Genomic DNA, 15,410 nt, shown 5'->3' on the forward strand with positions numbered 1-15,410 from the left:
CATCACTGCAGAGGCATGGGGAAAGAATGGGGTGTGACACAGCATGAGGGAGCCCAGGGTTCCATCACTGCAGAGGCATGGGGAAAGAATGGGGTGTGACACAGCATGAGGGAGCCCAGGGTTCCATCACTGCAGAGGCATGGGGAAAGGATGGAGTGTGACACAGCATGAGGGAGCCCAGGGTTCCATCACTGCAGAGGCGTGGGGAAAGGATGGAGTGTGACACAGCATGAGGGAGCCCAGGGTTCCATCACTGAAGAGGCGTGGGGAAAGAGTGCAGCACAACAGGGCATCGTACAGCAGCCAGAGCAGTGAGTTAGATACACACACAGTACCAGGAAGGGCCTTAAAACACAGAGCCTAGTTTAAAAAAAAGAAAAGATACCTGTTTTCTGAAACAATATATATTTCATGAGAGTAGGTACACATAAAAAGACATACATTAACATATTAGAATGGTGTCTCCCGGAGAGTTAGTTCATAGGAATGGGCATGGGACAGAAGAGAATAAATACAGTATTTTGTGTCTGTGAGGATGACAGTGATTAGAAGGTTACAAGGAACTCAACTCTTCCACTAGAAAATGAAACAACAATTCCCATATGCTTCTCCTTTTCTATGGACCCTGGATTAGTGGCAGCCAGTCCCAGGCAGAAGGAGGGAAGGGAGATCCCAGATGTCCTTCTCTCTGCCCTTGAGGAAGAACTGGAGATGTAGATGAGAGTCTGCAGGGGACAAGTGCAACAACCCTGAGCGACACTGATGCCTACAGGGTGCTACCCAGCTGTGCATGGCTCCACCATCTTGACTTGTTGGTAATCATAGTTTCTTGCCTCAGAGGTGCCTCAGTTTTATAGATGAGGAGACGTCTCATAAGGAAGCATTTTAAAACAGGCCATCCTTGTTTTTCAGTAAGTATATGAATTTCAACCGTTTTACAAATGACCTGGTGGCTACTAACCCATGGCCTTCAGACAATAAGTAGAGACCAGCCCTTTCAGCATCCCATAAAAGGTAGTGTAATGGTAAACAGTGTCAACTTGACAAGATCTAGAAATCCCCAGGACATGACCCTTTGAGTATGTCTGGGAGGGATTCTAGATTGGCTTAATTGGGAAGGAATACTCACCCTCACTGTGGGTGGCACCAGTCCAAGGAGAAAGTGAGATGAACACAAGAATTAGTCACTATTTACCTCCTGACTGTAAATGCAAAGTGATCAGCTGCCTCACACTTCTGTTTCCATGATTCACCTGTCATGACGGCTATCCCCTGACTTGTGAGCCAAAGGAGACTCTTGCTCTCTGAGTCAGGTATTCTGTCGCAGTGAGACATCTGACTGATAGAGTTGGTAATGGATGTTGAAGAGACTAAAAAGTCAGTGTCATGGCCTTCAGAGCTGAGAGAAGCACTCCCAGGTCTGCCTATCACAGGAAAATACAAATGGAGCCAATGGGGCCATCGCCTTCAAATGGACTGTGTGACCCTAGACAGTGAGAGGCTCTGTGACAAATGCAGGTCTAGAGGCTCCTGTCCTGTTTACCAGGTGCCATTTAAATCTTCAGAGTTTTTTTTTTAATGACACCAGGGAAGGAGACCCCAAACATAACTGAAATCAAACTTATTACAGTAACCCAGGTGGCAGGCTCAAATATCAATTAAGTTTGAATTAACTGGAGAGATGTGTCATTTTGTACACCTGAATGCCGTGGAATAAATCCACGCTAACCACAGTGTGGGTTGTCCACTGAGGACGCTGTGAGGTCGTAAGCAAATGTAGAATTAGAGCCACCTGCTCTTGAAACAATGACTGTGACCCTGCTGGAGATATTGGGAGCAAAAATCCGTAAAAGCCCACACTGAGTCTCAATACAGGGAACGTGAGGAGACTATGTCTGAAAGATTTTTGCAGAGTGCATCCAGCCAAACACAGTGAGGAAGGAAGGCAGGAAGGATGCAGTTCTTTCTGCAGAGATTAATGTCTTTTCTAGCTCGAGAGAAACATCAAAAATAGAACAAAAAGGTAATTTCTTAAAAGGGTCCTTAATGTCAGATTCTGAAGGTGTTTTGTTTGTTTGTTTTTAAAGCTCAGAACTTCTTCCTAGAGGAGGGACATCTTCATGGCCAGAACCTGAAGCCTGGGAATAGCCCCATGTTTCTATGCCCAGATACATGTCCCAAGGTTCTAACACTGTAAGACCGGTGGAGAGGAAGATCACCCTTCCCAGAACGGAAAAGGTAGGGGCTGAAATTCCTCCACTGGGAAAAGAGACAGCCATGTCTTGGCTCACCAAGATTCTGTGGTCAAGATACCATGATGGATGGAACAGGAGTCGAGGCCAAGTTTCAGTACTTGTAGATGAATGCCTCGGGATGAGATGGAAGCCTCTTTGCAAATAGACACCGGAGTCTCATTTTGTGAATTCACACTAACGTTCTATCTTAGGTCTTTGGGATGCTGAAAGGGGACATTTTAATCCCTGGAAATGTGTCTCTGTCTAAAGACAGGTTTCCTCTATGCCAAGCTCAGGACCAAGATCAACCCTTCTCTCTGCAGTTTAAACTAGAGATGCTGGAAGGGGCGGGGGGAGCTAAGCAAGAAGCTGCTGTCCTCATCAGGAGCAAGAGCATCACATATACAAAAGACCGGGTCAGGGACAACTGCATGGGCCTTGCTAGAGAACATAAGAGAGACATTGTCCTGCTGGTTAATGACCTTGCAACTGTTTTTGGGGGGCATGGGCAGACCTCTGCTCTGTATGCTGCTCATGTGTGGCCTGGGGCATAACCTGAGAATGTGCAAAAGAGGGGACCACAACCGTTTTCCTACGTCCCGCCATCCGCGCTCACTGGTTAGTGAGGCACACAGAGCCTTGTTTTGGAGAGAATAGCTGGCGGTTATTTCAGAGACAAGAACCCAAGGTGAAAATAATCATATCAGAGTTGAGGCATGCTTGGGAAAGCATCAAAGAACAGGAAAGGGCGAAGGGAGAAGAGCCCACTGTTGGTCAAGTTAAAGATCAGCCGTGATGTGGCTTGCTTAGAAGAGGGAAAGAAGGCAAAGTAGCAGTCAGTAGACTCTTTACTTAGATAAATCAATCTATTTGAGGGAAACACAAGTTCCATTGATATATGTCACCCAAAGAGAACGTGAAGATAATCCTAGTTAGGGATCTAAAGCCGCTTTTCAAGTTTGTGGTTTAGAAACTGGGCATGACCCTAAATGACCCTGTGAACAGGGCTGTGATAACTGTGATATGCAGATACCACTATGGAGAGCTAACTGATTCTCTTGGCCATATACCTAGAAGTGGTATAGACAGACGATATGGATGAGTAAAAGTGGCATTATTGCGTAGTAGAGCCTCATCCAGCCATAAAAGAAGAATGCAATTATGACATCTACAGGGACACAGCTGGATGGAGAGCATCATGCTAAGTGAAATATATCAGCCCCACAAATGCAAATATTGTACATTTTCTCTCATGTGCAGAAGCTAGACAAAGGAAAAATAAAAGGTATGAAACCAGAATAAGGACCACTGGGACATGGAAAAGAGAGAACAGGAAAACATAAGCGCAGTAGAGGGTGAATACGATCACAGTTCACTATGTACCCATTGGAAATGGAAGTGTCTAAGAAAACTTACTTTATACAGCAGACAGTGAAAAGAGGGGTTGGGCCTGGGGAGACGGCTCAGCTGATAAAGCGCTTGTCAGGCAAACATGAGATCTGGTGCTCATTTCCTCAGAACTCATGTAAAGCTGAGCACAGGATGCATGTGATAATCCCAGCACTGGGGGTGTGTAAATGGGAGAATCCCTGGGGACTACTGGCCAGTCCAGCCAAGTCCAAGTGCTCCATGTACCGTGAAAGACCCCGTTTCAAAAAATAAGGTATAGAGTGATTGGGAAAGTTGACCACCATCAACCTCTGACTTCTGCATGTGCATGTACACACATACGCATGCGTGCGCACACACATACGTGCACACACACATGCTCGAGTGCATGAGCAAATAGACACACACACAATCACACACACATACACTCATGCATACACATACACATGCATGTATACATGCACACGCATGCACAGACATACACACACACAGGGCCAGGAATACAGCTCAGTTGTTAGAGTGCTTGCCAAGCATGTACAAAGCTCTGAGTTGAATCTCAGTACTTGATAAAAACCAGGCAAGGTAGCATATACCTGTAAACCCTTCTATGAGGAGATAAGAGGCAGGAGGATTAGGAATTCTAGGTCATCCCTGACTACTTAGTGAGTTTGAGGCCAGCCTGGGATACATAAGGTCTAGTGTCAAAACAAAACAACAAAAACCCAATCAGCCAAACAAATAAAACAGGTAAAAAACAATATTAATAAAGCTAAGGCTGTGGGTGTCAGGGGAAGTGAGGTGGAGACAGAACTTGTGTCTGAAGGGCTATTCTGGATGGTCTGGCACCTTCCACACCTGCTGTTTCCTCCCTCCTTCCCTCCCTCCCTCCTTCCCTCCCTCCTTCCCTCCCTCCCTCCTCCCCTCCCTCCCTTCCTCCCTTCCTTTTTTCTTTTTAACTTTAACTGTTAAAATTAACTTCTGGATACTTTTTGGACACTGGCCTGGAACTAGAGCCGCGCTATAACCACGGGCAGCTGGAACTCCCCTTTCACCTCCTCTGTCCCCACTGACTCCAGCTTTACATGCGCTTTACAGTGGCTGCTCAGCACACACCATCAGCTGCAGAGTCAGGGCAAATGGGGCAAAGGAGAGGCTGCTCCTCCTGCGTTTTCACATGCTGCATTTCCTTTTAAAAATTTCCCATTTTTGTTAGCATTTATTAACTGTACACATGTTTCATACATTTATATAATATTAATAATTAAAGAAAAAAAGCACATCATGGGCTTTCTATGTTTCATACAGTTACATAATATTAATAATTAAAGAAGAAAAGCACATCATTGACATTTCTAAACCCTGAGGTCCAGTGACGTCTGGAGGCAGGAAAGGCTTTTCTTTGCACAGGGGCAACCCTGTGATTAAAGCTCATCACCTGGACGACCGAGCTTCTGCCCACTGTGTCCCATCATTGTCCTGGATCCTTCTGATTCAATTAGGGACAGTGCGCCAGGGGACTTCTGCCTGCTCCCCAGGGACCTAAGACTTTTATTTTTATTCCACACTAACTCTGTTTTAAACAAAGCCTGCCGCTTCCCGGGGCTAATCCTTCACGGAAATGGAGAGGCCGAGACTGGAGTAAATGCAATGAAGGCAGCTGGAGTGTTAATTCAGAGGGACCCAAAGGAGATAAAGTGAACTCAGCTTCAGACAGGCAGGGATGGGGTCAATCCAAAGAAACATCCAGAATGTAACCATGAGGCGGGGAGCTAAAGTCAGCTGGTTTTACATTTTTCTAATCTCTGATGCTATTTGAATTATCATTTTTTTTCTAAAGCAGACTATTAAATGTCCACTAAGAAATCATTATTAAATTACATGCAGACTGGGCAGTGTTGTGAAAGCCAAGAATATGAAAATCATTACATCTAAACTCTTCTTTTCCTTCATTCTTCCTATTTTCTGGAAACTTCTTTTCACAAAAGGGAAAAATAAAGGAAAAGAAAAAAGTGACATTGATGCCAGGCCAAAATGGATTATTCTGGGGACTCCTTATAAGAGCTGATAAATTTGGTCAGGGCTTTGAAAAGTAACACACACATGTAGATTAGTGCTTAAAAAACAGGGAAGAATGGCATACTTTTTAATTAATTAAATCTTTAATTATTGCTACACTATAACCAGGTTAAGTTTAACCGAGCATTTGATGTTACAAAGCTCCCAAAGAGCACCCCACATTGGAGCCAGTTTCTCAAGGTTGGACCTTGTGGTGGTTAAGAATTTGCTATAAAAAACAGGGCTTCCCGTCCCTCCCCCTACATCAACTGAATTTACCCCACTGCACCCCTGCACTGCTGCATAGTGTTGGTTTCTGTTACAAACCTGTATTTTTCTCTGTCCTCCTCTTCTTGGGTAGCAAATATCTTCCACTGGAAATGGGCGATGATATTGGAGCGATTATGAATGGTTATTGTCCGTTGGTTGGCCAGAGATATGTAGGTCTTCTCCATGATCACGGAATTCTTGTCCAGTCTTATATTCACATCTATGGCAGCTCCATAGAGACCTACGAATACCATTTCACCTAGGAATGAACAAGGTAGAAACACACGTTATGATTTATTCTAGGATGGAGAGCTGGCTCACTTGATAAAGTATTCCCCATGCAAGCATGAACCCCCACAAAAAGCCAAGCATATGCCCAGAACCCCGCTTCCGGACAAGAGGAGACAGTTGGATTCCTGAGGGTTTACTGGCCAGCCAATCTAGCCAAAGGTGAGACCCTGTCTCAAAAAATAAGGTGGGTTGAGGAAGACACCTGACATCGGTCTCTGGCCTGCACAGGCATACACACACACACACACACACACACACACACACACACACACACACACAAGACTATTTCTAGAGTGATACTTCCGGCCTTTCAAAAAAAAACAAGAAGAGGTTAAGGAATGTAGAACATATTTCATTCTCCCCAAGTCCATCAATCCAGAGTCAGACATGATCAGAAGACTTAATTATTGCCCTTTGTTGAAGTTACTAGAAATCAAACTATCTCTTTCAGTCATTTTAAGAAATATAAACTACATAAAATATAAACTGTTATGGAAGGTTATCTGAGGATTTTCTTCTTCATAAATACTTTTGGGACTTACAGTCTACCCAGGAGGACCATAAGCTTCAGAATTATAAACACCTGCCTGATCTTTAGCTCCAGCATGATCTAGTTTCTGGTTCTAAAGTCAAATATATCACCATGGGACTTAGGTCCTCACGGTGTTCAGAAAATAGATTCAGTTAAGTTAGAAATTGGAAAGTGACTGAACAGTATCACATAACCAAACAACACACACAGTGCTGTGCTGGAGTAGCATATCCATAGAAAGAAAACAAAAATAAATGCCATGAGATAATCTTTAAAGGAATATCGGGAACATCTTTTCTTAGCAAAGTGCAGTTGCAGATTCAAATGCTGCAGATTCACAGAAGTCACTGTGAATTCAAGAAGGTACAGCTCGCCGGGCGGTGGTGGCGCACGCCTTTAATCCCAGCACTCGGGAGGCAGAGCCAGGCGGATCTCTGTGAGTTCGAGGCCAGCCTGGGCTACCAAGTGAGTTCCAGGAAAGGCGCAAAGCTACACAGAGAAACCTTGTCTCGAAAACCAAAAAAAAAAAAAAAAAAAAAAAAAAAAAAAAGAAGGTACAGCTCAAGAATTATATTCTCAACTCTGCAATGCTACATCACTCAATTGTAAAACAGAGAAAGGGCCTGGAGGGATAGCTCAGGAGATAAGAGCACTGGGTGCTTCCCCAGAGGACTCAGGTTTGATTCCCAGCACCCACCTGGGAATCTAACCAGCTCCAGTTCTAGGGAATATGACCCCTTTCTTATGGCCTCTGTGGGCAGCAGACATACACATAGTGCACAGACACAGACGCAGAAACACACACACACACACACACACACACACACATACACACACACACAGTAATTTTAAAAACAGAAAGAATGTGTTTAAATACTATCTATAATTTATGGATCTATATTGTACAAGTTTTAACTAGAATCCAGAAAGCATAATTATTCATGCTTTATTTTTCAGCAAACATTTCTTATTTATTAACAATAGAAAGAAAATGGCCCCCAATGGGAGTGGCACTATTAGGAAGCATGGCTTTGTTTGAGTAGGTGTGGTCTTGTTGGAGGAAGTGTGTCACTGTGAAGGTGGGCTTTGAGGTCTCATATATGCTCAAGATACCACCTAGTGTCTTAGTTCACTTCCTGCTGCCTGCAAGATGTAGCACTCTCAGCTCCATGTCTGCCTGCATGCCACCATGTCCCACCACGATAATAATGGACTGAATCTCTGACCTGTAAGCAAGCCATCCCAATTAAACATCTTCCTTTATAAGAGTTGCTGTGATCATGGTATCTCTTCACAACAATAGAAACCCTAACTAAGAAAACAGCATATGAGCCAAACAACCACCTTAGTAAATCAATAACTCAGGTTCTGAGAAGCTGCCTCCAGATGGGATGATCTCTTACAGCTACTTAATGGAGCCAAGTAAAACAAAATACTGTTCCTTCCCAGTTAGTCTGGACCTGGTTATAATCTAGTGATAATTTAGATTTTAAAGACCAAATATGTAATTCAATATTAATCTAGTTGTCTGTGTTTCTCTTCACAGCCCTAGCCTAGCAGGTTGGGTTTCATAGCTTCCCCAAAATTTTTATCAAAGCTTAAAGAAAAAGTAAGCATCAAGCCTTTGAGTCTAAATTTTAAAGATGATAGATAGATAGATAGATAGATAGATAGATAGATAGATAGATAGATGATAGATAATCAAATTGTAAGCACTATAAAAGCATGAACAAGGAAAATGAAATGTCTCACTCTCCCCCACTCAAGCCTAGGCCTGCAGTTTAGAGGCAAGAAGTATCAAGTACCAACGTTTCCATGGCCATCCTTCAGAAAAACTTTCAGACTTTCTAAGGAGTGGAAGTTTTTTTTTTTTAATTGAAAATAGATTCTTCTCTCATACAATACATCCCAACCACAGTTTCTCCTCCCTCCACCCCTCCCATGCCCTCTACCTCCCTTCTCCTCCCATCCACTTCCCTCTGTTTCCCTTCAGAAAAGAGCAGGCCTCCAAGAAACAACAACCAAACATGACAAAACAAAATACAATAACAAGAGGCTGGAAAGATGGCTCAGTGGTTAAGAGCACTGGCTGCTCTTCCAGAGGACCCAGGTTCAATTCCCAGCACCCACATGGCAGCTCACAACTGTCTGTAACTCCAGTTCCAGGGAATCTGACACCCTCACACCAATGCACATAAAATTAAATAAAGTTTTTTTTTAAAAAAAAAAAAGATACAATAACACAAGGCAAAAGCCCTCATATCATGTCTAGACTAAACAACCTAATAGGAGGAAAGGGGTCCCAAGAGCAGGAAAAAGAATCAGAGATATACCCACTCCCACTGTTAGGAGTCCCATAAAAACACCAAGCTAACAGCAATAACATATATGCAGAAGAGCTGGTGCAGACAGATGCAGGCCCCATGCATGCCATTTTAGTCTGTGGAGTGAAATTTAATAATTGGTGAAAGCTCATTGTTCTTCTCATTTGCATATTCTTTTTTTTTTTTTTTTTTTTTGGTTTTTCGAGACAGGGTTTCTCTGTGTAGCTTTGTGCCTTTTCCTGGATCTCGCTCTGTAGACCAGGCTGGCCTTGAACTCACAGAGATCCGCCTGCCTCTGCCTCCCGAGTGCTGGGATTAAAGGCGTGAGCCACCACCGCCCAGCTCATTTGCATATTCTTAATTATGGTTGACATTGAGTTCTATTATGTAAGTTAATAAATAGACAAGATAAAAAGAAGACCTTTGCTATAAATTCTGGTACTAAAAGAATTATGCCTCCAAGGTGATGGTGAACTGGAAGGAGATTAGCCCTAGTTTACTGTTAGAAACCTTGCTGAAATTGCCTACATCTTACAGAACACTTCAAGCTTTGAGTTTATGTCATTCACTGATTCTGACCTGAGATAATGGAAAGAAACAACTCATTCTCCTTTATAGGAAGGCATCCACATCCACAGTTTCAAATTTTCCAACAGCACACAGCCAAATATAATAAGGCTTGCAAAGAACTGCAACTCAATGTGTTAGAACTAGCAACATATGAAAAACAGAAGATACCAGGTACCAACAGATAGAGTCCATACACCAATTACACTTAGCTTGTTCATAGAAACCAATGGATGATCTTGAAGCTATACCCAGAGAATAGGAGACTGAAAAAGGATCTAAAATATGGAGAATAGTCAAACTCTCAGACTTACAGAGAAAAAATAAAATAAAATGATCTAAATTTTAAAAGAAGACTGCAAAGGAGAAAAAAAACTTTAAGAGGTATCTATAAGAGAATTTTAGTTTTTATGAAAGAAATTAGTGAAATGAAAAATGGTTCATAAAATATAAAAGGTAGCATGAGGAAATAACATGAGTATAGGGGTCTCATGAGGACCTCATGATAGCAATGGTTATGTCTAGTCAAGATGATATTTCAAGAGATGATGGCTAAGGATTTTCTGGAATTAAAGACATCAGTTCATAGCTCAAAAACCCCAAGGGAATTCAAGTGGGGTAGACTGAAGAAAATATATACCTACATATATAACAGTGAAGCAGAGGAAATCAAAGACAAAATACTGAAAGCAGAAAGAGACAAGACATTGTTTTCAATGGACCCACAGATAGAATTATACCTGATGCATTAACTGAAACAGTGGAGAGTAAAAGACTATAGAATGCTATCTTCAGCCTGACAAAGCAAGAAATTTGACAATCAACGTGTAGCTGGAGTTTTCCTGCCTGGCCCACAGTCAGGGCAAATCTCTTTCACCTGCCAGTCCCACAGCCTCTCAGACCCGACCAAGTAAACACAGAGACTTATGTTGCTTTCAAACTGTATGGCCGTGGCAGGCTTCTTGCTAACTGTTCTTATAGCTTAAATTAATCCATTTCCTTTAATCTATACCTTGCCACATGGCTCGTGGCTTACCGGCATCTTCACATGCTGTTTGTCATCGTGGCGGCTGGCAGTGTCTCTCTGACTCAGCCTTCCACTTCCCAGCTTTATTCTTCTCCTTGCCCCGCCTATACTTCCTGCCTAGCCAATGGCCAATCAGTGTTTTATTGATTAATTAGCAACACATTTGCCATATATCCCACAGCACTTCCCCCTTTTTTTTTTTTCAAAAAGGAAGGTTTTAACCTTAACAAAGTAAAATTACATATAATTTGGGAATATGGGCGTAGCTTCTCTTACTACTTCCTGCTGGAAGGGGGCGCTGTATCTTATGGGGAAACAAAGAAAATTTTAGAATTATGGAATAGTCCATGAGGCTGTATCGTCTGAGCCAGATGCCTTCAAACCATTCTGGATGTTGGATCATCTGGGCCATGGTGTCATCGGAGACCTTCAGGGGGTCTTGGCTGGTCAAACCTGATGTATCTTAATCTGGAACAATTCCATAGCCTTTGGCTTTCTGTGGGAACAAAAGCAGAGTCTCTTTTCCAAAGTAACATATCCTTACATTCAAATTTTGAAGTCAAGGTATCTTTAAAATATACATTTTGGCATAACTCAACAGCTTTTACAATCAAATGTTTTTCTGCAGTTAAAAATCCCAAAGACAACACAATCCAAATTCTCTGTGTAATATCCATTTTTACGTGGCTTATTTTTTATACTACCTTTACTGTCTCTTTAATGACTTTATTTTTTAAAACTATGTATTTGTTTCTATAACTCTATATATCACCTTTTTTGTCTCTTTCAAGCCTACGTATCTTTTACACACATTGTAAACTATTACATCTGAATCTGTCTTATTGTGAATCTCTTGCCTTAAACTGCAGCAGCTGTGGCTGCTGGCTCTGCCCACCTCAGCTTCCCAACATGGCTACGTTTACCACCAGCTCTGGGAGCTATCATGGGTCTATGCTTTTATCCAAGCAGCGTGTAGCCCAAAAACCTCTTTTTTTTGTTTTGTACCTGCAAAGGCTAAATCCACCATGCAGCTTAATGTGCCACTTGAAGAGGCCTGATTCCCGCCATACTGCAGGTTGAGCACGCATGCCAGGAACCCACCAGTAGCTGAAACCAGCAGCTGCTGCTCATTTGAGAGAGACAATTAGGAACTGTTTTTAGCTCCGTTTTAGAATCTTTTTTCTCAGTTTTTAGGTGGAAACTCTTGCCCCACGTTGGGCGCCATTTGTAGCTGGAGTTTTCCTGCCTGGCCCACAGTCAGGGCAAATCTCTTTCACCTGCCAGTCCCACAGCCTCTCAGACCCGACCAAGTAAACACAGAGACTTATGTTGCTTTCAAACTGTATGGCCGTGGCAGGCTTCTTGCTAACTGTTCTCATAGCTTAAATTAATCCATTTCCTTTAATCTATACCTTGCCACATGGCTCGTGGCTTACCGGCATCTTCACATGCTGTTTGTCATCGTGGCGGCTGGCAGTGTCTCTCTGACTCAGCCTTCCACTTCCCAGCTTTATTCTTCTCCTTGCCCCGCCTATACTTCCTGCCTAGCCAATGGCCAATCAGTGTTTTATTGATTAATTAGCAACACATTTGCCATATATCCCACAGCATCAACGAGTCTATAGAATTTTTTCCGTTTTTTTAATTTTTGTCTGAAAATGTCATTATTTTGTTTTGACCTTTCAAGGACACTGGAAAGCTAAAACACCCCTTCAGTTTAACCCTGTTTTCCTTCAGTGCTTTAATGATGCTATTCTGCATCTTCTAGCTTCCCTAGTATCAGTTAAAGAGTTTGCCACCAGGGTTATGAAAATTCCTCTTAAGGTAAACTGTCTTTTTTTCTACTTTTTTTCCCTGGATTCTTTTATAATGATCTCTTTGCTTTTAAACAATAGTATGCCTACATTTGGTTTTCTTTCTTTGTATGAAAGATGTGCTGAGCTTCATGAATACATGGATGAATATAATTTAGTAATTTTTAAAAAAATCCTTAGTCAATATATCTTAAAACACTTTAAAAATTTTCATTCACCTTCTCTACTTCTGAGGCTCTAGTTTTACACATGCTGATCTTTTACTATGCCCTGTGTGGTTTTGCTTTGTTATTTTTCTCAAATACTGCTGTGTTTCTTTCTGTGTCTCATTTTGAGCATCTCTGATTGATCTGTATGCTGTGGGATGGTTCTTATGTATGCTGTGAATATATGTTGCTCTCATTGGTTGATAATAAAGCTGTTTTAGCCAATAGCTAGGCAGGATAAGGTTAGGCAGAAAAACCAAACTAAAGAGGGGATGAAGAAGGGCAGAGTCGGGAGAGTAGCAAGCCAGATGGAGAATGAGTTACACATACAAAAATGGGATAGAGGCAAAGGCTAGGAGCCTTGGGACAGTACATGGATTAATAGAAGTGGGTTAAGTTGTAAGAGCTAGTTAATAATAAGCCTGAGCTAACAGCCGAACATTTATAATTTGTAATTAATGTAAGCCTCTGAGTGGTTATTTGGAATTGGCTGCAGGATGGGGTGGGACAGAGAAAAGCCTCCTAAATATACACCTATATTTAGGTTCATGAATCCTATCTGTTATCTATTGTTGGCAGAGGAGATTTCAAGACAGTCTAATATTGACTCTGTCACATGGTTGTTAGTAATCATTCCTATTCAGGTCTTCAATTAAAAGAGCAAGTGGGGCAAAAGAAATACAAATGTACCATTTAAGGAGAAAAAGAACACCAGGAACCTTAAAATTGGAAACAAGGCTTGCATAGAAAAAGATGAAAAGTTTAATAAAAAATGAAATAAAGGGAGTTATATCCTCAGGGCAAGACCCTTCCTAGCTAAGCCTCCAACAAGTAAAAGAAAAATGCCTATGGGATTTTCTGCTCTTAAAACAAAGATAATCTTATATTACAAAGGAAGGCTTATCCAAATATAATTTGAGGAGGGGGCTCAGGTTCCACGCTAAGCAAGCAGCTGAACTTGCTGCATCAGACATGTGGTTCCGGCTTTAGAGACATGGAGGATACACGTGTAAAGGATTTGTGGAATCCTCCTCTATAGGTAAGAAGAGCCACCGAGGCCAGGTGTATGGCAGGGTATTTCTGCATGGAGGCCCTGAGAAGTCATTGTATGAAGTCTGGATTGTATTGGAGACCCCAAGATGTTAGAGGTACTAGAGCAGGGGAATATCCACCAGGGAGAGCCACATGCAGGAAATGGAAGCAGCCCAAGATAGAGAAGTGTGTTACATCGAGGAAAACAGGGAGGTTGGAGACATCTAAAACCCTTGCCATCAGACATAGAGCTACAGGATTGGAGCTTTCCCTGTTGGGTTTCAGTCTTGCTTTGGTTCAGTATTTCATTACTATGCACCCATTCCTCTCTTCTGAAATGATAAAGGATATTTTTGTACCAATGTATGCTGGAAGTATGCAATTTTCATTTTGACTACAGGGGGCTACAATTAAGAGATTGCTTTGAGTCTCAGAAGAGACTTTGGACTTTTAAACTGTGTTGAGACTGTTATAGACTATGAGGACTTTGAAGTTAGACTAAATGTATTATAATATAATATTGCATTATAATATAACCACAAGCCTATTAGGGCCTGGGAGTGAAATGTGTTGCTTTGAATGAGAATAGCCCCCATAGGCCTTTTGAATGCTTGGTTCCGACTTGGTAGAACCTTTGGGAAAGATTAGAAAGTGTGGTCTTGTTGGAGGAGGTATGTCACTGGGGGTGGGCTTTGAAGTTTTAAAAGTCCACACTATTTCCAGTTAGCTCTCTCTCTGTGCCTCACGCTTGTGTCTCAAGATGTAAGCTCAGCATCACCCCTGCTACCGTGTCTGATGACATGATGCTCATGGACTCACCCTCTGAAACTGTAAGCCCCTAATAAACTCATTCTTCTATAAATTGCCTTGGTCATGGTTTCTTATCACAGCAATAGAAAAGTAACTAAGATTGGGGGGGGGGGACAAGCGCTCTTCTCTTGTCCCTAAACTGTTAGAATACTTGCTTTTGATACCCATTTGCCTAGGGACAACCTTTAAAAAGGTCCCCCACACCCTAGCTATCTGAGGCACAGGATGGAGGTGGTGGCAAGCTTGTGGGGATGCAGAGGCTGTGTGGCTCTACGTTAGCACCCTCTGTGTCCTTGGACTCCCTCTTCCCACTCTGCTTCAGTTTCTGGGGTTGAGTGCTGCAGTGCAGGTTAGCCAGAATCATTTATTACGTCCCAGGAAAAATAAATTTCATGGAAGCTCTCATTACATTTTGCCAAGTTTACTACTATCAATCAAGCAAAGCCAAACATGAACAAAACTAATTTTCCAAAACTAGATGTGAAGCTAGCTGCGTACCCAGCACATTCCTTACTGTGGCTTCAGAACTTGGAGACAATAGAGGACACAGATGTATGAAATAAAATAGATGAGGGAAGCCATGGCGTCTCAAGGGAACAAGTTGATGGAGAGAGTGAGTGCTTCTCATTTCTTGGTCACAGCAGAGTCAAATTTACCACTGTCATAGGCATACTGCGCAACCAAAACTCCTTGTCAGCACTCCGTGGTGGAAGCTGAAGTGGAGCAATCTGAGCTTCCCAGCTATGCGAGCTGCTGTTCTTGTCTCTGATTGAATGTCCAACAGGACACAACTAAAGCGAGGGAGGGTTTATTTATAGTTTGGGGGGACACAGTGCACACGGTGGGGGTGCCATAAAGG

At 42.4% G+C, this 15,410-nt stretch overlaps 1 protein-coding gene across 1 annotated transcript in view; it reads right to left on the bottom strand.

Moving 5' to 3' along the window:
* Hydin (HYDIN axonemal central pair apparatus protein) overlaps positions 1-15,410 on the bottom strand; it is a 362,311-nt gene that overhangs the window by 260,992 nt on the left and 85,909 nt on the right. Inside the window, exon 8 of the mRNA XM_059264008.1 lies at positions 6,006-6,207. Coding sequence (XP_059119991.1) covers positions 6,006-6,207 — 202 coding nt within the window. The remainder of the gene's footprint in view (positions 1-6,005; positions 6,208-15,410) is intronic.

Source organism: Peromyscus eremicus, chromosome 5 (assembly GCF_949786415.1).
Source record: "Peromyscus eremicus chromosome 5, PerEre_H2_v1, whole genome shotgun sequence".
NCBI classification, from domain to species: Eukaryota; Metazoa; Chordata; class Mammalia; order Rodentia; family Cricetidae; genus Peromyscus; species Peromyscus eremicus.